Source organism: Saccopteryx leptura, chromosome 5, assembly GCF_036850995.1.
Source record: "Saccopteryx leptura isolate mSacLep1 chromosome 5, mSacLep1_pri_phased_curated, whole genome shotgun sequence".
Classification (NCBI taxonomy): domain Eukaryota; kingdom Metazoa; phylum Chordata; class Mammalia; order Chiroptera; family Emballonuridae; genus Saccopteryx; species Saccopteryx leptura.
In genome coordinates, this window is record NC_089507.1 from 58083034 (window position 1) to 58106054 (window position 23021).

The 23021-nt window shown below is 43.8% G+C and overlaps 1 protein-coding gene across 7 annotated transcripts in view; it reads left to right on the top strand.

The window, feature by feature from the left end:
• SHROOM3 (shroom family member 3) overlaps positions 1–23021 on the top strand; it is a 322616-nt gene that overhangs the window by 228081 nt on the left and 71514 nt on the right. For all 7 annotated transcript variants that reach the window (XM_066386945.1, XM_066386944.1, XM_066386947.1 and 4 more), the window contains one exon: positions 18211–18342. In XM_066386945.1, the coding sequence (XP_066243042.1) occupies positions 18211–18342 (132 nt within the window). The remainder of the gene's footprint in view (positions 1–18210; positions 18343–23021) is intronic.

The window sequence follows — 23021 nt, forward strand, 5'->3', positions numbered from 1 at the left end:
AGAAATGTGAAATCTGCACCAAATAAAAGGAAAACCCTCCCAGTTTCTGTAGGATGATGTGGCAGCATGTGCGCATGCGCAGATGATGACGTAACACCGCGTATACAGTGGAGCAGCCCACAGCCATGCCAGTCGAGATGTGGATGGTACAGAGAAAAGTTCAGTGTGTTCTGTGGCTCGCTAAATTTGAATCCATGACCAAAGTGCAACGTGAATATCGGCGTGTTTAGAACGAAGCGCCACCACATAGGAATAACATTACTCGGTGGGATAAGCAGTTGAAGGAAACTGGCAGTTTGGTGGAGAAACCCTGTCCTGGTAGGCCATCAGTCAGTGAGGAGTCTGTAGAGGCTATACGGGATAGCTACCTAAGGAGCCCTAAAAAATCTGTGCGTGAGCCCACATCGAACTGCACTGAATAGGTATGAAACTGGGAGAGTTTTCCTTTTATTTGGTGCAGATTTCACATTTCTATTGTCTTCTGTTGCTTTCCTGTGACCGGTCAAAAGTGCACCATGACTTTACGGACACACTGTATTACCTTGGGCAAGTTATTAAATGTCTCTGAGCCTGAATAAAGCATCTCCTTCATAGGGTGGCTGTGAAGATTAAGTTAGATAATGAAAGTGTTCAGCTTGATCAGAACTCAATAAATAACTAATAATTCCATGTATTGTGATAAATATAATGTATAATTTTGGTGTTGATGATAAAATCAATTGCACTTTTTGTGAAAGCCCTCTTATTTAATATATTTTTTTAAAGATAATATTTTCTTGTTTTTTTTATTTTTTATTTTTTTTTTAATTTTTATTTATTTTTATTTATTCATTTTAGAGAGGAGAGGGAGAGACAGAGAGAGAGAGAATGAGAGATAGAGACAGAGAGAGAGAAGGGGGGGAGGAGCTGGAAGCATCAACTCCCATATGTGCCTTGACCAGGCAAGCCCAGGGTTTTGAATCTGCGACCTCAGCATTTCCAGGTCGACGCTTTATCCACTGCGCCACCACAGGTCAGGCTTATTTAATATTATTAAGAACTTCATAACATAGTAACCAATATCCTTAGGATTGTATGTGTCTTTTTTTTAATGGATCCTTTTGTGAGGTTGTAGGGAATTTAAATGTAAAGTTCTTGCCTACCTGATCAAAATACCACTGGGACTTTGCTTTGCCAGCGCAAGTAAACCCCAAAGAGAGGAAATACCCACTAGGCAAACCCTTCTGTTTGTGACAACTGATTTAATGATATCAGTTGAAGCTGAAGTCACAGCATCCTCTAGGAATCCAGGTGAAAGGGTTACATATTATATCTTCTTTCTAAAGCTGCAGGTGGAAAACGGCTCTCTTTTTTATTATTTAGAAAATTTAATTTAACAGGGTGACATTGATCAATAAGAGTACATAGGTTTCAAGTAAACATTTCTATAGCATTTGAACTGTTCATTATGTTGTATACCTATCACCCAAAGTCAAATCATTTTCCATCACCTTATATTTGTCCCTCTTTACACCCTTCCCCCGCCCCCTCCCCAACTCTTGATCTCTGTATAAAATTAATGTTGTGCTTTTTAAAAAAGGGACAAATTATATAACTTGAATTTTCAGCAAAATACCTTGGACAAAGTGGTAAATAAAATACAGGAGTTTACTTGGTCTGTTAACTTCACTTATTTTTAAGTTCGACACAGTGTTTGCAAAGAGTGCTTTGCCAGCTCCAGCAGAGGCATTTGTTGTTCGATTAGTTTAATGCATTCAGTAAACATCAGCCATTTGCTGAGAACATTTTATTAGCCTCTGGAATTCAGTGATGAAAAATAAGATATTTTGCACTCAAGGGTTTATAGACACCCTGAGTGAATATAAATGTGTAGCCATTTGTCTTGGAATAGTTGTCAGCAGAGGTCTCTGTCTTAGACTAGTTGTTTTTGTTTTGTTTTTTAGCTTCCTGCTTGTGATGGAGATTTAAGATCCTGGTTCTTTTTCCATTAGTACCGTTTCTTAAACATCAGAGTTTCTTGCTAATGTTTTCTCTTGTTATTCATGACTAAAAATAACAACAAAATGATCTTATAGGTAAAGGCAGTTTATTGTAATGGAAAGGTCTTAGACTTTGGAACCAGGATGACTTCCATTTGAATCTGAGTTCTACCACCTATAAGTAGTTAAATTCTTCAAGCCTGAGTTTTCTCATCTGCAAAATGGTGATAATAATGCCTTAAAAAGAGGTATTAATACTTATCAGATTAAGGCTGTTAAAAATATTAAGTGACAAAATACATGTAAAAATAACTTGCTTAGCACCCGATGGGTGTTAGCTTCTAACATTTATTATTTGCCAAGAGTCAGGAAGTGTCTGAAACCCTTGTATCTTTCTCACACACCTATGAGGTAGGCACTATTATTATCTCCTTTTAAAGGTGAGGAAACCGACACAGATGACATCAGGCGTGGAAATGCTGGGATTGGAACCTAAGCAGATCTTGCCTCTCAGATGATGAGGTTTATAATAGATGTCCATTACTTTCCCCCTTTAGGCAAAGTTATTTTTTATTTAATTACTGCAAGGAGAAAGGAACATCTGTTAAGTGCCTTCCCTCCTGTAGAGGCTGCCCGTGAGTGAACACTGGTGGCGGTGGAATTGCTGACTCCTGAGTGTGTTCCTAAATGGTTGTGGGTATCCTTACTACCTTGTGGGGGGTGGGGTTTGCAGGACAGGTGCTAATGAGCTGGTCACAGTCTGCCCTCAGTCCTCCAAAGTCTTGCCTGTCAGTGGCTCTCTCTCTGACCTTGTCCTTTACCTCCTACCCCAGGGACTCCAATTAAGTCAATTTGTGAATAAAAAATGGAGCACCAGGCCACCAGTTATTATCTGGCCTAGACTTTGTGAATCCCATTTAGAGATTGTCAGAGATGTGATGTTATCTTGGTGTCCACAAGGAAGCCGCGGTGAGAAAGGTGTTCCGGAGCCTGGTCATAGTTAGAGGCAACGTAAACTCTCGGCCCAGGATAGTCTGTATTCCCTATTTCCACTGGCATTTTCTCAACTCCCAGATTCTGGAGAACCCTGACCTCGAAAACTTTAAGAAATAAATCCCAGGTGGTAGGTTGAGAACTCATTCATGTGATGATGTAAGAAGCCACATTGGTCAATTTATTACAATGTGTAGCTGCCCAGGGGGAAAATGAGTTATATACAGACATGATTTCCTATTTCGATCTGAGCCGTTTCACTTAATCCCACTAAGCTGCTTTGTACTGATGTTCTGCACATCGGGCCTCTCCTTTGCAGTGCATCTAGACAGCCAGGATCTTGGGGCCCTTTCCTCAGCCATCCAGGTGGTGCCAGGCTTATATCAGACCCATCAGAGAGTCCCGGACATGCAGAGAAGGTGCTGCTGGAGGCAGTGGGCTGAGGAAGGGGGGTGGGAGGAGAGGGGAGGACCCCCTTTGCAGAGTGCTCTTGCAGCCCTGTATTTGAAGGAATGTCACTGTATTTGAAGTTCTGTTCACCCGAGCGAGCCCCATTATCTCAGGGTACAATTACTGCAAACAGTTCTCTTAGGGCTCTGCTCCCGGAGGGGAGAAGAAACCTGGAGGGAGAACTACGAGGCTCTTAGGTCTGTGGCTGGCCCTGACCTCGAGGCTGCTTCGCTGCGTGCAGGCTCCACCTGTCTTCTAGTCTGACTCACAATCCTTGCTCATGGCTACAGTGAGGAGGATTGCGGGACTGATGCTTAAAGTCCCGCTCTGCCTCTCCACTATGGCCTCCAGCCTCTTTTCCTCAACTTTAAGTCCTTTGTGATGGTTCCCATGGTTACCTCTTCACTACTGGCAGCTGGAATGCCACAAAGAGAGGAGGCTGCCTCCCCCACTGAGCCAGGCAGGTCAGGCTGGGGGGGGGGGGGGCACTGATCTGCAGCTGGATCTGCAGCTGGATTTGTGACATGGGGTCACAGTCCACTACGTTCTCTTTGTCATAGGTTCTGGACCTTTGCCAGGCTTGGTGTGTTGGGATTGCAGCGGGAGGGGAGACAAGGGGTGATGTAAAGCTCATAGGGTATTTCCTGCCGACGCTGGCCAGGTCCGGACTGCCGCCCCAGCACCTGCCAAAGTCCTGGCTGACACCCACTCGTTCTGTGTGTTAGTGCCCGGTGCAGGGGGAGGACCTGTTCTGCCCAGTCAGGTAAAACTTCTCAACCTGACTTCCCTTCAGCTTTTGTTCCCAATACCATCTGTTTATGGGTTAGTGGGCACTAACAAGACCAGGCTCCAGTCTGGAAGGTTTCATCCAGCCTGGATGACCAGGCCGGCCTTGGGAACTGGGGGTTGCTTGGGTTCAGAAGGAGAACGCGACCGGCTAAGTTTGTCTTGATTCTGTCTCCTGAGATACTGCTTACAGACTTAAATTCCTTCTTATTTGCAGTCCAGTTGGTCCCAAGTTAACACAGGAATTCTAACTACAGGTGGAAATTAAGCAGCTCCAGTAGTAAGTGGTAGTTACTGAGGAAACCACCAAAGATCATCATCACTCCTGAGGAAGACAATACTGGAAGAATTACTATGCTCTTCCTGAGATAAGGCAACTGCTATCTAAAGATCTTTCACTCCTACAAATATCTCACTGAGCCCTGAGGTGATGTGATTGTTCTAGAACAGGGGTCCCCAAACTACGGCCCAGCGGGCCACATGCGGCCCCCTGAGGCCATTTATCTGGCCCCACCGCACTTCCGGAAGGGGCACCTTTTTCATTGGTGGTCAGTGAGAGTAGCATAGTTCCCATTGAAATACTGGTCAGTTTGTTGATTTAAATTTACTTGTTCTTTATTTTAAATGTTATATTTGTTCCCATTTTGTTTTTTTACTTTAAAATAAGATATGTGCAGTGTGCATAGGGATTTGTTCATAGTTTTTTTTTATAGTCTGGCCCTCCAGTGGTCTGAGGGACAGTGAACTGGCCCCCTGTGTAAAAAGTTTGGGGACCCCTGTTCTAGAAGGTGGTTCGGGACACCATTTGGAGCCTTATAATGTGTTGAGTCTTGGTTTTTCCACTTTCTTTATGGTCTTGAGCAACTTATTTAAATTACCTGTGCCTCAGTTTCCATTTCTGTCAAAGGGAGGCAGTACTCCATAGGGTTGTTATGAAGATTAGATGTGTTAGGTAAAAATACTTTGTAAATTGTAAAGCCTAACACAAGTGCCAAATCTGTAGCCATTTGAAGTGATGTTTTGAGAATGCCATGCTAGAGACAGATCTGTCGGTCCCCCTTTTCTGTTATATATGTCAGTGGGTCCAGAATTCCCCTGGAGAGGATGTCCTTGGAGTGAGTAAGGACATAAAGGATTAAAAACAAAAAAGCTCTATATTACACTAATTTTGTAGTAACAAAAAGAAAGGAAAATGATGAGGATAAGTAAAAACTCAGTCCTTAAAAGCATATTTACACCTTAAAAAGGTATATTGTAAATCCCCAAAAAGTTTCCACACATGGGCTGCATTTTGGTACCTTGCCCTCAATTTAAACTGTGCTTCCAAACAACATAAAGCAACAGCTGGCAGAATGCTCGGGAGACAGGGAGACTCTGCTGTGGGGGATATCAAAGGTGGGAACATTTAGGTATGAGGGCTGAAGACATCTAAATAGCACGGAATGTCTATTATCTACCCTAAAAAGCAGAACGAATCTTGCATATTATGGACGTAAATGCAGTTGGCACGAGCTTTTTAAAAAAAATGAATGTGAGCTGCTTTCTAAGACCAATAATCCTCTTGGGCAAAGCAAAGATTAGGCCTCCCTCGCAACAAGAGGGTGAGTTCATTTTCGCTAAAATTCCTTAGCTGATGCCAAATTTAGCAAGGGACCTATTTTCTGCCAATGAATGACAGTCTCCATTTACATTTTTAAATGTCCACCCCTCTTCTATAAGCAGGTGTAGGACAGGAGCAACTTATTTGCAAGTAGATGGGAGAGAGAAAGGCTGGCGCCCACAGCCCACATTGTGCCCCCCAATGACTTTCCAAAGCCAGACCCCTTCTACCTCCTCCTGCCTAGTGGATGGGAGGGGTCTCTTTCCCCAGAGCTCAAGATGGGAGGACTCCAGGGACTCAAAAAAGCTGGGCCCAATCTCATTATAGTTTTTAATTATTAAATTTATTGAGACAACATTAGTTAATGTCATTATATAAATTTCAGGTGTCCAACACAATTCAAAGTCTGTATACTCTATTGTGTGCTCACCATCCCAAGTCTAGTTTCCTTCCGTTGCCATACATTTGACCCCCATGTTTTTATTTTTACTTTATTTTTTTGTGACAGATATATAGAGAGAGACAGAGATAGGGACAAACAGACAGGAAGGGAGAGAGATGAGAAGCATCAGTTCTTCATTGCTGTACCTTAGTTGTTCATTGATTGATTTCTCATGTGTGCCTTGATCCAGGGGGCTCCAGCAGAGCGAGTGAGCCCTTGCTCAAGCCAGTGACCTTGGTCTTCAAGCCAGTGACCTTGGGCTTCAAGCCAGTGACCTTTGGACTCAAGCCAGCGACCATGGGGTCATGTCTATGATCCCATGCTCAAGCCAGCGACCCCATACTCCGAATGGGCCTGTGCTCAAGCCGGCAACCTCGGGGTTTCAAACCTTGGTCCTCTGTATCCCAGTTCAATACTCTATCCACTGCACCACCGCCTGGCCAGGCTTGACCCCCCTGTTTTTAAAACAGCCTTGCAGATACATTCACTGGTGCACCGTCCCTGCCCAGTGTCTGAGGCTCTGGGCAAGAGGAAGCCTCCGGAAGACTTCCTCAGGCTAATTCTATTATCCTTACACTGAAGGACCCCTCTCTTTCACACCAGTTGCTGGGTCTTCTGTGCTAGTCTGTTCCTAAGAGACCTAGATGATACCCCAAATTTCCTGTTTTTATATACAAAAAACCCTCCTCTCTGGAGTTATATATCCTTCCCAAAAGGCTTTGGACATTTGCAGTTTCTTTTTATAAGGAATAAAAAAGACTATCATTATGCCCCCATCCTATCAAACCCCTTAGGTGACTTCCCTGTGTTTCTCTCTCAGGCTACCCAGATTGAATAATAATGGCTCTGGTCATGAATTGGTTATCACAGGCTGGCCTCAGTGATCCTGTAGCCATGGCACCAGGCGGTAATATTCTATCCCCTTTTTACAGAGGAGGCCCTGAGGCTCAGAGAGACTAGTGGCCAGGGACTGGCAGAGCTCAGATTGGCACCTAGGTTGCTCTGACATCAAATCCAGTGTGTGTCTCCAGCAAAACCGGAAGTCAGATGCTGTCTTTCATTCCACACAGACTCCAGCTTGGAGCCTACACGTAGAAGGTGCTCATCACTGTGGATGGAGGTACGCAGAGATGTTTTCTCGCTCAGGGTTTGTCATTTATGCACTTCTCCACCTTGGTCCAAGGCTGTTAAAAGTAAAGGAACCCTAAAGGTCATCTATACTAACCTGGTGCAGGTCTCCTGGCTACTGGTCCAGTACTACTGTAATGGACTGGAACAGATTCTATTTGACTCCAACTTTACTGGTCCATTAGAATCCCATGATTCAGGATGTCAAGAATTTTTCACATGCTCTTTGTTTTCTCAGCTAAGGGTCTGGGCATTGGCTGCATTATATTTTTGGCACTCCGCCCCACCTGGCCCAGTAGACTAACACTACACTGATCTGGTCCAGACAGAGCATCAGCAATAGAAGTTCACTCTGGGAAGCAAGCATTCTCCTTCCAAATAAGGTGGGATAGACAACTGCAGGGAGCCCACCAGGAACCTGTCTAATGTTCACTCAGAACACATTTTTATAATGTCTATTATTTATTTATTTAAAAAAAATTTTTTTTAACTTTTATTAATTTTTAGAGAGGAGAGAGAATGAGAGAGAGAGAGAGAGAGAAGGGAGAGGGAGGAGCAGGAAGCATCAACTCCCATATGTGCCTTGACCAGGCAAGCCCAGGGTTTTGAACCAGCAACCTCAGCATTCCAGGTCGATGCTTTATCCACTGCGCCACCACAGGTCAGGCAGAACACATTTTTATTAAACACATATTTATCGGGCATCTTCTCTTGGAAGAGGGCACCATATAGAAGTGGTCACCATACCTGGCCAAGGAAAGAAAGATAGACTAGGACTGCACTTGACCCTTGCATGAAATAGTGGTGAGGGGCACTAGATTTAATTTTTGAGTCCTTGAAAACTGCTAATAGTAAGGTATGCTAGAGAAAAGAAAATGTGATTGAGAAAATCATCAGGAAGAGAATATACATTGATTGAAAAAAATCTGCACATAAGTACAATTCCAGGCTGTGTCGTTCTGTATAGTTGCTAGGAGCATAAGCCTTGTCATCAGCCAGAACTGGATTCAAACTAGAGTTTGAGCAGTTTTCTCTTCTCTGAGTCTCAGTTCCTTCATCTGTGAGGTAGGGATGTAATAACATAAAAGTACCCACCTTAGAGATTGGTTGTGAAGATTACAATAAACTGTAGAAGTAGTAATTTAGGACCTGGCCTGGCTCAGAGCACTCCATAAGGTAATTATAACTTCTGATGCCTGCTCTCTGAGACATATGATTAGAGGGAAACGAACACACACACAATGTAAGAAAGTGGATGGAAAGGAGAGAGAGGCGTGTTGAGTAGACTACTCTTGTCTCACGTACTCTATCTCCCTAGCACTTATCATGATTTGTAATTATATAGTTGTACTGTTATGATATTTTGCCTGTGCTCCCCATTAATTTATAATTTTATAGAGGGAGGGATTGTGTCTATGTTGCCACTATTACAAGCCCAATCCCTAACCCATTGTGTGGTCCATGGTTAATCCTTAATGATTACTGATTGAATGAATGGATGATTGGGCTGGGTATAGAAGTGGACTCTTAAGTCTGAACATGACACATCCTGTATCATTTCAACAGTGTAACCAGTGTTAAGCAGTTCCGAGTCATGAGCAGGAAAGTAGTCTGGGTGGCAGGGGTAAGGGTGGGAGAGCCCTTCAAAAAGTGGCCTCATCATTCTCTATATCTTGGGACAGTTGGGGTAGGGATAGAGAGGTGTCCCGTCTGGATTTCAGTAACTCCTCTTTCTTCAAAAGAAGCTTTCCCTCTAAAGAAGCTTTCGGTATTAAATGTTTGCTGCCTGTGTCAAGAGACTTAAAGGACTGTAGAATTCAAAAGCAGTATAACATAAGGGAAGAGTGTGGAAGTGAGAGTTAGGGGCCCTAGCTTTATGTACCAGCTATGTAACTTATATGTCCTGACCTCAAGCGTGAAACTGTCCCTATTTGAGGCTGTTTACATTTGCTAAATGGGAATAAATAATACCTGCTCTCCTTGCCCTTTAGAATTAGGATCAAATGGAATACTGTACAAAAGGTGCTTTCAAGCTATAGTGTATGATATTATAATAAGGAATTGTAATGGTTCACTGCAGAGGTTTGTATGGTTCTCCGGGAACACTAGAAAGAAAGAGTAGGCGAGGGAAGAAAGGTGGAGACTGAGTTTTCTCAGGAAGGCTTCGTCTCCCTCTACTGATACCACTTTCCCGGAAATCCTGTGTTTCAGTGTTTGCGGAAGCTCCCAAAGTAAATTCTGCCAATGTGTGGGCTTTCCGCTGCCTGTAGTGGCTCCCAGGACAGGTACATCCACTTCCATTTCCTGACCAAGATTTTCCATTAAAAATATGGAGAAATTAGACTCTTAGACTCATTCTAGTTAGGAAAAAAAAAAATAAAGCTAATTCACTTTTTCCAATAATTAAAATGATAAGTGTTCACTGTAAACAATTTGTAAGATACAGAAAAAGAGAAGAAAAGTATCACCTATAATCTAATCACCCAATAGTAACATTTTGGTATATTTGCTGGTCTTCTGTTTTTGTATCTTTCTGTCTCATATGAGTAGCAAAAGGGTGAGGTGGAAGAAATGGCAGGCTTGCAAGGCTGATGGCCAAGAAAAAAGTATTCAAAGCCCAGTTCTCCTCAGAGGCATATAATGAAGGTTAGAGTGGAGAGGGCGTGGCCTATGGCCATACTTGTTTTACTTGTATTTCAAGTCACTTTATTTACCTGTACAATTGGGGTCATCATTGTCTCAGATGATAAGAATATTAACTAAATAACTTTTAAAAGCACAGCACCTAGTATATACCATGTGCCCAATAAATAAAGTTTCTGTTCTATTGGTAAGAAGTTATCACTTAATGCCAGGCACTGTTCTAAGTACTTTACATAAATCAACGCATTTAAGCCTCACAAGTACGCTTTGATAAAGGTACTGTTATTCTATTTTATAGGAAGGCTTATAAAATAAACTGAGGCACAAGAGATTAAGCAACCGGCCCAAGGTCAAACAGCTAGCAGGTGATAGAGCCTGAATAGGAACCCAAGCAGCTGGCTCCAGAATCCATATTGGTCACACACATCACACAGCCTGCCACTGAGCAAAACTGATTTAAGGTCAAGCTCTGAGTGTTTGTAGAGTGTCCATCCTCACCAGTGGTGGAGTTATCAATTTAACTATAAGGCCCTTGGTTTTCTTGTGCCCTTGCCTTGGGCTAGCTGGTATAGACTTCAGTGGGTGGAGGTTTGAAGTCAAAGGTAAATCAGAAACAAATTAAATATTCATTAGGTTAAAGAGTTGGCTTTTCCCCCTGCCCACCCGTTTCCAGTCTTTGTACAAGGCTGATCTAGAGGTCATTGGCTAAGATCTGATGATAGTCAAGCTATAGTTTCAGGAAAAAATCAGAAATATGCTGAATGCCACTGGTATAAATTGTATGTGTGAATTCATCTAGGTGGTTTCAGGGGAAATCAAATGAGAAAAAGCAGAAGCAAGAGGAGCAGGAGGTACAAATGGATACAGGTCTGAGACATAGATGTACACCTAGGTATGACTGAAAGGGTTAAGTGTGGCCCTCCTGGAATAACGAGCTGCCGGACCTGGGTGGTGAGCCAAAAGACAGAAGAGGTTTTGTTATGCCTGTGATAGAAAGCATCAGATAGGATACAGGCCTGAGGGAATACAGAACAAATTTCCTAGAGGGTCAATAATGACTCTTAAAAAAAGAAAAAGAAAAGAGAGAAAGAGAGAGTAATGAAGGGACAGTGACCCAGAGGTTAAGTCTAAATATATAGGTACCGAAAGGTCAGTAACAGGAACAAGGAGTTCTTAAAGAAAGGGCAATGTATTGAGAATGTGAAACTTTTGATAAACGCTCAACCATCAGAAAATAAAGAAGAGCTATTGTAGCCTAAGAGCAGAAATCTATACTGAACAGCATCTTCTTTCAGAAGCCAGGAATGGAATGCAGGCCCTCTGCACCTCCAGGAGACGGAAGGGACAAGTGCTGGGAAGCTTCTGGTGGTGGCACCTGCTAACAGGACAGAGAGTCTGGCTTCAGGCAGGGTGGGCACGGAGCAGGATAAGAAGAAAAAAGAAACATGGGAAACGAAGAACATGACTTTTAATAAGGCAAATTATGACAATAAGTGCATATCTATGCCCAGAATAAATCCAAAGGAACTTCTTCAAAAGGCTCTGAGGACAGGCTCTTAGCCCTGTGTGAATGCACTCCTGCCTGCTTAATCTCAAAAAGCATTCGGCTGCTTTGAAACAGAAGGCTAGCAAAACTGTGCCCAGCTGTGCCAGCTATTGGTCAAAGCATTTGGCCATAGTCCCCCATCCCTGGTCTTCTGTACCCCAAGAAACACAGCTGCTAATGAGTTGGACCAACAGTTAGGGCCAAATTATAATTTTACAATGAAATTGACTCACAAAGTGTATAGATAGTGACTAAAAGAAGAGCAGTCCCAGCCTGACCTGTGGTGGCACAGTAGATAAAACATCAACTTGGAACGCTGAGGTCGCCAGTTTGAAACCCTGGGCTTGCCCGGTCAAGGCACATATGGGAGTTGATGCTTCCTGCTCCTCCCCTCTTCTCTCTCTCTCTCTCTCTCTCTCTCTCTCTCTCCCCTCTCTAAAATGAATAAACTCTTTTTTTTTTTTTGAAAAGCAATCCCTACCTTCCCCAAACATATATATAAACAATTTAATGCTTTTAGAGTTTAAAGGCATAGGGCTCCAGTTTGGATGCATTACACACTTATTCCCTTGACAATCTCCTGTGATTCAGTTGACAAATCTGTATTGTGTGCCTACCACAAGCTAGTCACTGTGCTGGGTTCTGAGTATGTAATGGTTTTAAAAAACAAAACTGGAGAAAAGACAGCCATGGGCCCTGATCTCACTGAGCTGAATGCTCAGTAAAGGCAGCAGGCCACGGGCAAGCGCACAATTACACGCAGCCATGAGTACCATGAGGGAAAAGATCAGGTCCAGAAAAGAATATTTGTGATAGATGAGGCAGTCTCTGAGATGTTTGACCTGGGACCAGAAGGTGGTAGAGGAGCCAGCCAAATGAAGGATTGGAGGAAAACTATTCCAGGCACAAGGAACAGCATGTGTGAAAGTGCAGAGCTTGGAGGGGTTGGCAGGCTAAGGTGAGTGAGAGGGGAGATATTCATGGGTGGGTGGACAAGAACAGGTCACATGAGGCATCTTAGGCCAAGTTAAAGAACTTAGATTTTTGGCCCTGGCCAGTTAGCTCAGTGGTAGAGCATCGGGCCGGTGTGTGGAAGTCCTGGGTTCAATTCCCGGCCAGGGCACACAGGAGAGGCTCCCATCTGCTTCTCCACCCTTCCCGCTCTCCTTCCTCTCTGTCTCTCTCTTCCCCTCCCGCAGCCAAGGCTCCGTTGGAGCAAAGTTGGTTCCGGGCACTGAGGACGGCTTTATGGCCTCTGCCTCATGGAGCAATGCCCCAGATGGGCAGAGCATCGCCCCCTGGTGGGCATGCAGGGTGGATCCCAGTCAGGCGCATGTGGGAGTCTGACTGCCTCCCTGCTTCTAACTTCAGGAAAAAATAAATAAAAATAAAAAACAAACCAAGAGAAGAACTTGGATTTTATCCAAAGTGCAGGAAGAAGCTGTGAAGGGCTTGACTGAAGAATGACAAGATCCATTTACATTTTTTAAGTTTATGCTGGCTCCTAGGCATATGCTGAATTGAAAGGACAGGCGTGGAAGTGGTCACTGGAGAAGCTGTACACAACAGAAAAGGAAGAAACAACTGGTTCTGACAGATAAACCAGCCACTTCCCTAAGGTCGTAACTGTCCATGCCAAAGATGCCTGGTTCCTGGTCCCTTTTATCCCCAAGGACAAAATAAATTTAAACTTAATAGAAATCAGGAACTAAAGTAGTGTACTCTAATCTGCGGGTTACATAGAGACACCAAGGCAGGTTACAGAAGAAATTTTTGAGGAGCTTATTAATTAGCCGTCTAGCTACATGGGACACAATTCCAAATCATGTAGGCTCTCATACAGTTCTGAGCCTGCTTTTATACAAAGTCAACTACTGGTTGGTGTGGCTAAGGAGGGGCTGTGGTCCCTTTGTCCAGAGGTATAAGTTACTCTGATGACTTTAGGATGGGAGGGTGAGTCCAAGTAGAGGAATTCTTGATTAAGGTACATAATCATTGTTTTCTAAGGTTTTCAGATAAACTCTATCTTCTTTGCTCTGTGTGGCAGAGTGGCCCCAGGCAGCCTTTCAGAGAATTCTAGGAAACAGCTAACCTATGACTAGATGACCCAGTTGTCCTTGTAAGCCAGGAAGCTCCTGCATTCTTCTCTTTCCATTCTCTACAGAAAGGAGGGGGTAAGAAGCCTGACTTTTTCTCTTTAAAATGGCGTGGCTAATGCTAAGTTTTACAGTTCCTTGGCACCTTATCACAGAGAGACCATTTGAACAGGCCCTGCCCAGCTCCTTAAGTCTTCCCCTCCACTTCCCTAGTCCTTCCCCAATTTCATGATATTCAAGAGAGCCACAGGGACAGAATGATCTGGAACTTTTTCTTCTTGTATTGGCTGAAATTTAGTTCAGAAAGAAAGCAGTTAACAATGTCATTAAAATACCAAATAGCAAAGCAGGAATTAGGAATGGTGGATCCTGGGAGAGGATAAATATAGATGTACTCACAGGAAGTGGAAACATGTAGGCAGTTGACCTGGATTTCTTGTTTCTTCACAATTTGGAGGTAGAAAGATGTGATACTGGGATTGTGGGTCACAATAACTTTTTAGCCCCCGGCAACCTTCATAGGTCAGCTTGATTCTTATTTCGTCCTTCATAGTTTGTGATATCAAGGCTAGAGAACATCAAGAAACAATATAAAAACAGCTCCTCAAAATGTTTCATTGGTGTTGTCACCAACTTAATTTATGAACTAAAAGGAGATAGGAAGGAACAAAGGTTACAGATCTGCTGAACATTTACCAGTATGCCATTTATAGAGCAGTTGTCTGTGCCAGACACCAAGCTGGCCTGCTTGTCTTTCTGAGCTTGTGGTGGGAGAGGGACCTCTTTGCACATTTACAGCCCGTGTGCCACTCTGCTAGCATGGACGGGGGTCACCTCACACTGAGCTGCACCCAGAAAAAATGATGTCCAAACCTCCAACCTGAAGGGCAAGTGTGGGTGAGCCAGGAGAGTGGGCCCTCTCAGAACCCTATATTTTTCCTGTTGAAGCTTTCATTCATTCCAAGGATTCTACAATGTATCTTTTGGTATCTTGAAGTTAAACAATGTAGTTTTGATATCTTTTAAGTAAAAATAAACTCATTCGGTAACATGTTTAATTGATGGCTCCATCCTCACCATTATTCCCTACCCATTCCGTGCAAATCTGGGTTAGTAATTAATCCCAGCACCTGCAGTTTGTGACATAAACTGAAACTACTAAACTGGAAGGAAGAAGAGTGAGGAGTCAGTGGGTTTTATCCCAAGTCAGTATGATTTTGAGTGTGGTTCGAGCCAGAATAGATAACCTCTCAAGTGTCTGTTCATCTGGAAAATGCTGGTAAAAAAATTAGTTCTTGGCTTCTAGGAAAGTTGTGAGAATCACTCCTGACATATGGGAAAGCACCATATCCTCTTAGAGGGAAGTTGGGATAATCTGCCCAAGTCCTGAGGTACCGTTGTAGCACCATTTCCTGATGAGGTCAGAGCACGTGGTGGCCTCAGTGGAGTCCAGTCTGCGGGGAGGCAGGTAGCACAGTAACCACAGATGGGTAGGAAAGGGTGACCTTGGAGACAGCCGAGTTCAGTACACAGACACAATAACCAACCACGGGAGAGAAGGGCCACGTGAGGATTTCAGTGGGGGTGGGGGGGTCTCTGGGATGAGAGGCTTCCCACCACTCATTCCAGGACTGTGTTCCACTATGGAATTTGTTTTTGTTAGACTATATGGATTTTTAATGTTTGTTTTCCAGAATATTACAGAAAAAGTTTCAGGCAGAAAAAGTGCCCTCTGCGCACCCGTGGCTCTTCCCACACTCTTGAGCCCAGTGATTTTCAACCTTTTCCATCTTATGGTATATGTGAACTACTTAAGATTCTGCAGCACACCAAAAAATCTATTTTTTGGCAGTCCACCCAAAAAGAGAGGTATAATTTTGATTCATTCACACCACACGGCTGTTCTGTTGGCTGCTGTCATTTTTTATTTGGCAGTGTAAAGGAAGAGGTCAGTGCCCCTGCTGCTCTCGCCTGTTTCTAGTGGGTGTCGTGTTTGGGCAGCTCACTCAGGAGCCTCCGGAACCCGGGGTGGGGGCGGAGTCGAGGAGGTGAAGGTCAGCAGGGACGCTGTGTGTGACTTAGCCTGGGGGTTGCAGGGATTGGAGTCAGCAACAAGCATTATGGGTTTCACAAACTGGTCCCCTGGTGGTGGCAGGTGACAGGACAACTTGTGGCCATGGAGAGCAATACTGGGTTGCTGGTCTCCACTTCCCTAGGCTAAAAAAAAGCATGCATTGAAAATCCTTAAAAAGATTAGACAATTTCATGTTTCTCACGCTCCCATCTTTCTCATTGGCCTGCTCCTCCTGCCAGCCCTTCACTGCGACTGTGCACCCCTGGACCTTCGGTCCCTTGGAGCTTCCCAGGAAGGGGGAGTGTGCACAGAGAGAGAAGAGCACCCAGCCACTGTGCAGAAAGGACAGCGTCGAGAGTTGTGGTCTAGGCCAAAGATGAGGAAGTTATTAAATGCTGCAAAAACTTTGTGAGAGCTCAGGCTGGCCGTGGTCTTCCTCCAGCAGACACTTGGGTCTGCCGGGGAGCGAGAAAGGAACGCTTGCTGTCAGGACTGTGCCCGTGGGAGGTCTTGGGTGTGCTCTTTACATCGTGTAATCTTGACGTTCACGCGTTTGATGGTGACATACCTTGGAATCTACTTTCCACCCCAGTTTAAGCCAGATGGCCACAGGGGTTGGTGCTTCTAAGGGTTGTATGAAGAATCCTAAGTGGAAACCAAGTGATGAATTCTGCAGAAAGGCATTGGCATGTTAACTCTTCATTCAAGACTTGTCTCGCTATTATTTCCAGCATAAGTTATGGTACATCTTTTTAGTGTCTACTTTACATGACATCTCAGCCAAAAGGAGCTCTAAAATGAAGGTGCTGTAGTAAGATAGTGCACAACCAGGTGTAGGCAGTATGTTAGACAGTTACTAGACATTATCTGGAAACTTTATAGCAACTCTGCCAGATAGGTATGTAGTTAATTTGCTGAGTGCAGAATATGTGCCAGCTCAATTGTAAGTGCTTTATCTGAGTCACTTTAAGTTTCTCAACAGCCCCATGAAAGTGGTTCTTTTAACACCCATTTCAGAGATGAGACCACTGAGGCATGGAGAGGACAAAGTCATGGACCTGGTCAGTGGGTGGAGCCAGGACTGCAACTCAGACAGGCTGACTGACTCCAGAGCCAGGCTCCCAGCCACACTGTGTCTGCCTCTTATTTCCTTGTTACCGATGAGGAGCCTGAGGCTCAGAGTCATTCAGTGCATAAGTCAAAGAACCTCAGCCAGGCCTTCAGACTTCAAGTTCTGGTTTATATTAAAAATATTCAAATTTGGTGAGAAAAGTCAAGTACAGAAGGAGGTGATGGTGCCTAGGTATAACTAAGGTAAAGATGAAACTTTAGTCTAGAAATGGAAATTCCTGTGATTCCATCTTATCCTTCCATATCCTGAAATGATAAGAAAATAATACCATTCAGTATTCCCACCCGCACACCCTCTCAGTTTCCTGCTTCCATGATACGTGAGGGCCAAACCAGTCAGCTCTCAGAGGCTTAGGAAGATCTTCGAAGACAGCCGTTGAAAGCACAGTGCTGGTACCCAGCAGAGTGGAATGTGGCAAGCCTGCTTCAGAGCCCGTGCAGGGGGCAGTCTGACCAGTAGGAGGCCTTAGGGGTGCGGTTAGGGCATTTGGAAATTCCATAGCCAAGACTCTCCTACAGAGAAGAAATATGCCTGTTCCCATGGCAGTATGCTTGAGCCACATGGGGCTTAACATTTTTCTCTGACTCCCTGGGAGGATGGGGGAAAGGAGTTATGGGGATGGTGTTAGGGACCGGGCTGGGAGAGCGGATTGAGATGGACGTACAGAGGGCTTGCGCACAGCGCAGTGGAATCCGAACAATCTGAAGTAGCCGGAGCTCAGGAGCTGGCATGTGCTCTGCGTGTAGCTGGAGCTCAGGAGCTGGCATGTGCTCTGCGTGTAGCTGGAGCTCAGGAGCTGGCATGTGCTCTGCGTGTAGCTGGAGCTCAGGAGCTGGCATGTGCTCTGCGTGTAGCTGGAGCTCAGGAGCTGGCATGTGCTCTGAGCAGCCACGCACCGCACAGAGCAAGGGCGGCTCCACGTGCCATCGCTCCTCCTGAGAGGGAGGCAGCAGGGACCTGTTCTCGGAACCACTTCATCTGACAGTTAGCTTCAATGAGTCCACAATTTTCCACTTAGCAATGGATGCTGAATTACAGGGGAGTTCAGCTGCACAACAGTGTACCTTGCTTGGTTGGGAAATCTGGTATTCTAAGATTGGAAATCCACTTCATTGCTTCACAGAAGCATAGATAGGAAAGGATGAAGACGCCCCAGTAGCAGATTTGCCTTCTTTTGGGCAGAGGACTTTCATGGGCACAGGCTTAGAACTCTGCTCTTAGCTATGTGGCTTTGCTCTAACTGCAGTGTTAATTTTCACACACGTGTCTTGTTAGATTCATTTGGGTCCCTGCCCACGAACACCATCATGCTCAATTTCCCGTTTTCTTATTTTTTGCCAGAGATGCGCGTGCAGACCCGGGCCCTGCAGATGCTGGCACCCCTGACTCGGCCAGCCCAGCGCACCTTGCCTCTGACCCCCAGCACAGGAAGGCGGCATGGTCGGGAGGAGCGAAGCTTCGAAGGAAGCACAGGTAGGAGGCACGGAGGGCTGTACACCATGGTTCAGAAAGGGGACTCAGCTATTGGAGGAGGGAGCCTCTCAGTACAGGCTCCTGAGAGAGGTAAGGAGGGGCCGGACAAGGAGGTCAGAAGCTTGGAGTTCAGAAGGACAACATTTAAATGGCGGTTTTCATATTAGGTTCTGGAAAATCCAAACGTTCCTGGGAGGTAGTCAGGGGGGTGGGGGTCCCTCAAATCATTTGATTCAAATATCTTTCTAAAAACATATCCACACTGTTTTTTAAAACTGTAATTTAAAATACTCAAAGTAATATACCATACTTTGGAAATGATAAATGTGTCAAATTGTATAGCAAAATTACTTCATCTTTGAGCTGATGGTCACTTAAAACTTTTCTTGTCTCTAATTGAAGAATGTCCTGAGATTACTAATTAGCCCGATAAAAATTTGTAGCTACTTCTCTGTGCTGGGTAGTGTATCAGGACTTTGCATATCGCATCAAATTCTCACACCAGTCCTGTGAGATTTGCACTAGAATTCTACTAGGAGGTGGTGGATTCAAATTGAGATAGTTTGACCAAGCGCGTAGCCACCATATTCTGTGGCCTCAACAATCAGCATAACAGAATTTACTTCATAGGACAACTGTGGGAATTTGATGAGATGAAGTATTCAAAACACTTAGCACAGAGCCCACTCTTAGGAAATGAGAACTGAATGTTAGGTAAAGTAATTATTAGGTGTTGGTTGTGGTCATCATTTCCATCATTATCATTGAAGTCTGGGTGCCAGCATGTAAGGCAGTGTAATGCAATGGGTGAGCTGTGGTCTGTGGCATCAGACTTCCTAGAATTCATATTGCGATTCTGCCACTTACTGTGGAACGGCCGGCACATTATTTAATCTCGCACAGTTTCAAATCTGTAAAATGAGTTTAATAACTAATCATCCTGACCAGGCGGTGGTGCAGTGAATAGAGCATTAGACTGGTATACAGAGAACCCAGGTTTGAAACCCTGAGGTCCCCAGCTTGAGCACGGGCTTACCAGCTTGAGCGCAGGGTCGCTCGTGGGATCATAGCCATGACCCCACAGTTGCTTGCTTGAGCCCAGAGGTCACTGGCTTGAAGCCCAAGGTTGGTGGCTTGAGCAAGGGGTCACTCACTCTGCTGTAGCCCCCCACCTCCTGGCAAGGCACATATGAGAAAGCAATTAATAAACAACTAAGGTGCTGCAACAAAGAATTGATGATTCTCATCTCTCCCTGCCTGCCTGTCTGTCCCTATTTGTCCTTCTCTCTGTCACAAAAAAACAAAAAAAACTAGTCAATGGGCTGGTGAAAGGTTGGAAAGTGCTAATACATGTAAGGTACTTGGGGCGGTGCCCAGCACATCATAAGCACTCAATGATGTTACTGTTGATATCATCACTGTGATTCCAGTTGGGGGATTCTTTCATGTTGACTTGTGAATTTGCATTACAAACAAGTAAACATTGTAACTGGTGTGTTTAATCGTCATGTTTCCTTAGTCTGTAGTCTGTTATTTTCCCAGTCTTTCCTTGCCTTTTATGACCTTGACACTTTGGAAGAGTATGGGCCAGTTATTTTGTAGAATGCCTCCAATTTGGGTCTGTCTGGTATTGTCCCATGATTAGACTGAGGTTATGCATTTTTAGCAGGAATTCCACAGAAGTGATATGTCCTTAGTGTATCCTAGTAGGGATTACCTAATGTTGATATGTTTTATTACTGGTGATATTAGCCTTGATTATTTGGTTAAGGTGAAGCCTGCTGGGTTTCTCCATTGTAAAGTTATTGTCTTTGAGGCAATAACTTTGAGGCTATGCATCCATCAGTGGGTATTAATTGTTACTATCATGCTCTAAAGATGATTCTGTATTTTCTTCTGCATTTATTCATTGCAATTCTTCTGTAAGGATGAGCTGTCTCTTTCCCCTACTTGTTTACTTATTCAACGCTTTGTATCAGTAAGGATTCCTTCACATATTAGTCATATTTTGTGGGTTATAACCCAACACTACCATTATTTATTTCATTGCTCAAATTGTCCCAGATAGGATCATTGAGAGCTCTTTCATTTCAAATCCTGGTTTGAAATACGGAAAGGGGCGAAATGCTGATGTCTGGTTCTTCCACGTATAGACAGCAGACATAATGGGCTTATCATCTTCTTGCGAGTCTTACAGGTGTTGAGGTAGGAGGTTACTGGGAGGCACTGAGCAAGTCTAATTTGTGACAGGTCATGGAAACCTATACACTGATCTTGGATTTGAAAAGTGCTTGGGTCATCTCATGAGCTGATTCTAAGTCCCATAGGCCACAGGTCTATAAGCTCCCTTTTCATGAAAAACGTATTCAGAAAGGATTTCTCACTTATTTATAAGAGCCAAAGCAAAAAATTCCCCTCCTCACTGGGACCAACCAAACAACTAACTTCAAGAAAGAGAGTTTTAGTGGCCCAGGTCTTACTGTTCTTACAGATCCAAGCCCCTGCTTCCTTTCCTGCTTGATCCCTGAATTCTCTATTAATCTAGCTTAGTGGGGATCCTATTATCCTAACTTATCTTGGCAGAAATGTCTCCCTAAAAAAATTTCTAAAGCTTTAGGCAAGGGTAGTTCAATGAGTTGGTAAAGGAGACAAAATGTTCTAAAACCCAAGCTTTTCCAAGCCAGTGCTTCCCTGTATGAACTTCTCACCCCTTCCTCACCTTCCACCAGTGGGCACCACCGGCGTTCTAATAATGATCTCATCTAATTATTAAGCATTACCCAAGCATGGTGGCGCGTTTTGTGCTCTGGAAAATAAATCAAGATGAATGGATAATAGAAACTCAGGGCTTGACTCCTAATTCATTCTCAGTTGAGCAGCAAGGTTAGTTCAGCTGGTGCTTTGCACTTCCCTGGGCAATGAGTTTTGTCCCCTTGATGCTGACTTCGTGTTCTCAGGTCAGCGTGCCTGAGGAGCCCTTGCTGGGTGTTGATATAGAACCCCTGCTTCAGGAGCCTCCCAAACTGTGGGACACTTAAAGCAATTAGCCCACTTTTGCAGACAGTGGCATTTTTGCATTGGAAGGAGGATTTAGCTAAATGTGGATTTTTAGCAGGGACCATCTTTCAAGGAAAGTTCCTGATTTTAGTTTGATGTGTTTTTATCAGCAGATGATTTTCCTTGCTGCCCTCCTCCTTCTGCCCACAAAAGAGAATTCTGACATTTCTAAGCTGCGTGCTGTTGTCTAAGATGCTGGTTTTATTCAGGAAAAATGACTGAGAGTCACCTTCTCCCCTCTACTGGAGCAGGAATTGATCCTTAGTTGGCTGGTTTACAGAGGTGACTGGGAGTGAGAGCCCCTCCCACTTGCTCTAAGCTTAGCGAGCTCAGGGCGGTTCAGGCCGTCTGACCGCAGGCCCGTGAAATTGTGTGGAAGGCTTTGCAACAAACAACCCTGGGAGAAGCAGAAAGGGCAGTGGCGGGGTGTAATGGCTTTTCACCCCACTACCGAATCTGACATTCAGCTGGTCAGAGGATTATTATCTAGGATGTTTCTGTTTGCTTCAAGGTAAGTCCAGTTTTGTTAGAATGAGATTTAGAATCTTTCATTGCAGAATTCTCAACTGACAAGACTTTCACAGGTGTCTATTTGATGTTGTGCTATGTCTGTTTATAAAGAAAAAAAAAATAACCAACTACATGTTAAGTTTAAGCCCATTTCTATAAATTGTCATGAAGATTAATGAGCACCTCACGGAAGCCAGAATACTACTACTGTTTCTGTGCGAGAATTTTAGTCATTCTCTCTCGTACATATACTGTCGCCATATTTTTTATGATGTGTGTATTTAGAGTGGCTCTTTATCTCCTTCAAATCAGTAGTTGCTTTGTGTTGTGTAAGTCATGGTTTTGCTTCCCCATTTCCCCGGGGAATTTCAGAGCATTTCTGTTTCTCACTGGGAGGGGCTTCTTACCCAGGTAGTAGTAGCTGAGGGCTCCATTCGCTCGCCAGCATTTGTATAAAGGAATGGAACCTGTGGACATACTCTCAAATTTAAAGAAAAAGGTACAGTCTTCTCATGCAACTTTGAGTTTACATGGAAAGAAATGTTAACTGAGATCGCCAGTTTTACATGATTAACTTCTTTACAATGAAAGGTTTAAATACTTGATTATCTTTTCCTTTATTCACAATAATTTGAGTTCAGCTTTTATCCTTATAATTTTGATTCAAAATTTCTGTTTAGAGTTATGGTTAAGGCTAACACTTGCTTCTAAGGATGCTTTTACTTAAAAGAAAATAAATTATGGAAAAGAACAGGTGGATATAACAATCATGGTAATGTTCTAGATCTGAAGGTGGCTTAAATATTTATTTTGTTATGGGCATTCATTTTATTATTATTATTATGTCTTGTAAAGGGTACAAAAGAAAATATGAACTGCTTATATTATAAAACACATATATAAAAAGAGGGATCACAGGGATAGTTTTTCAAGTTGTATTTGGCATTCTTTCATTTGAAAGTAAGAGAGAGCATTCTTCTGAATTTTATTATTTTCTCCCCAGAATGTCAGGTTAAGACTGAGTGTTGGTAGAGGTTAGACTTCTGTGGTAAGACTTACTATGGACGTATTGGTAGGTGGGAACTAAGGAGTTGGAGAAAGTGCTCTTAAAG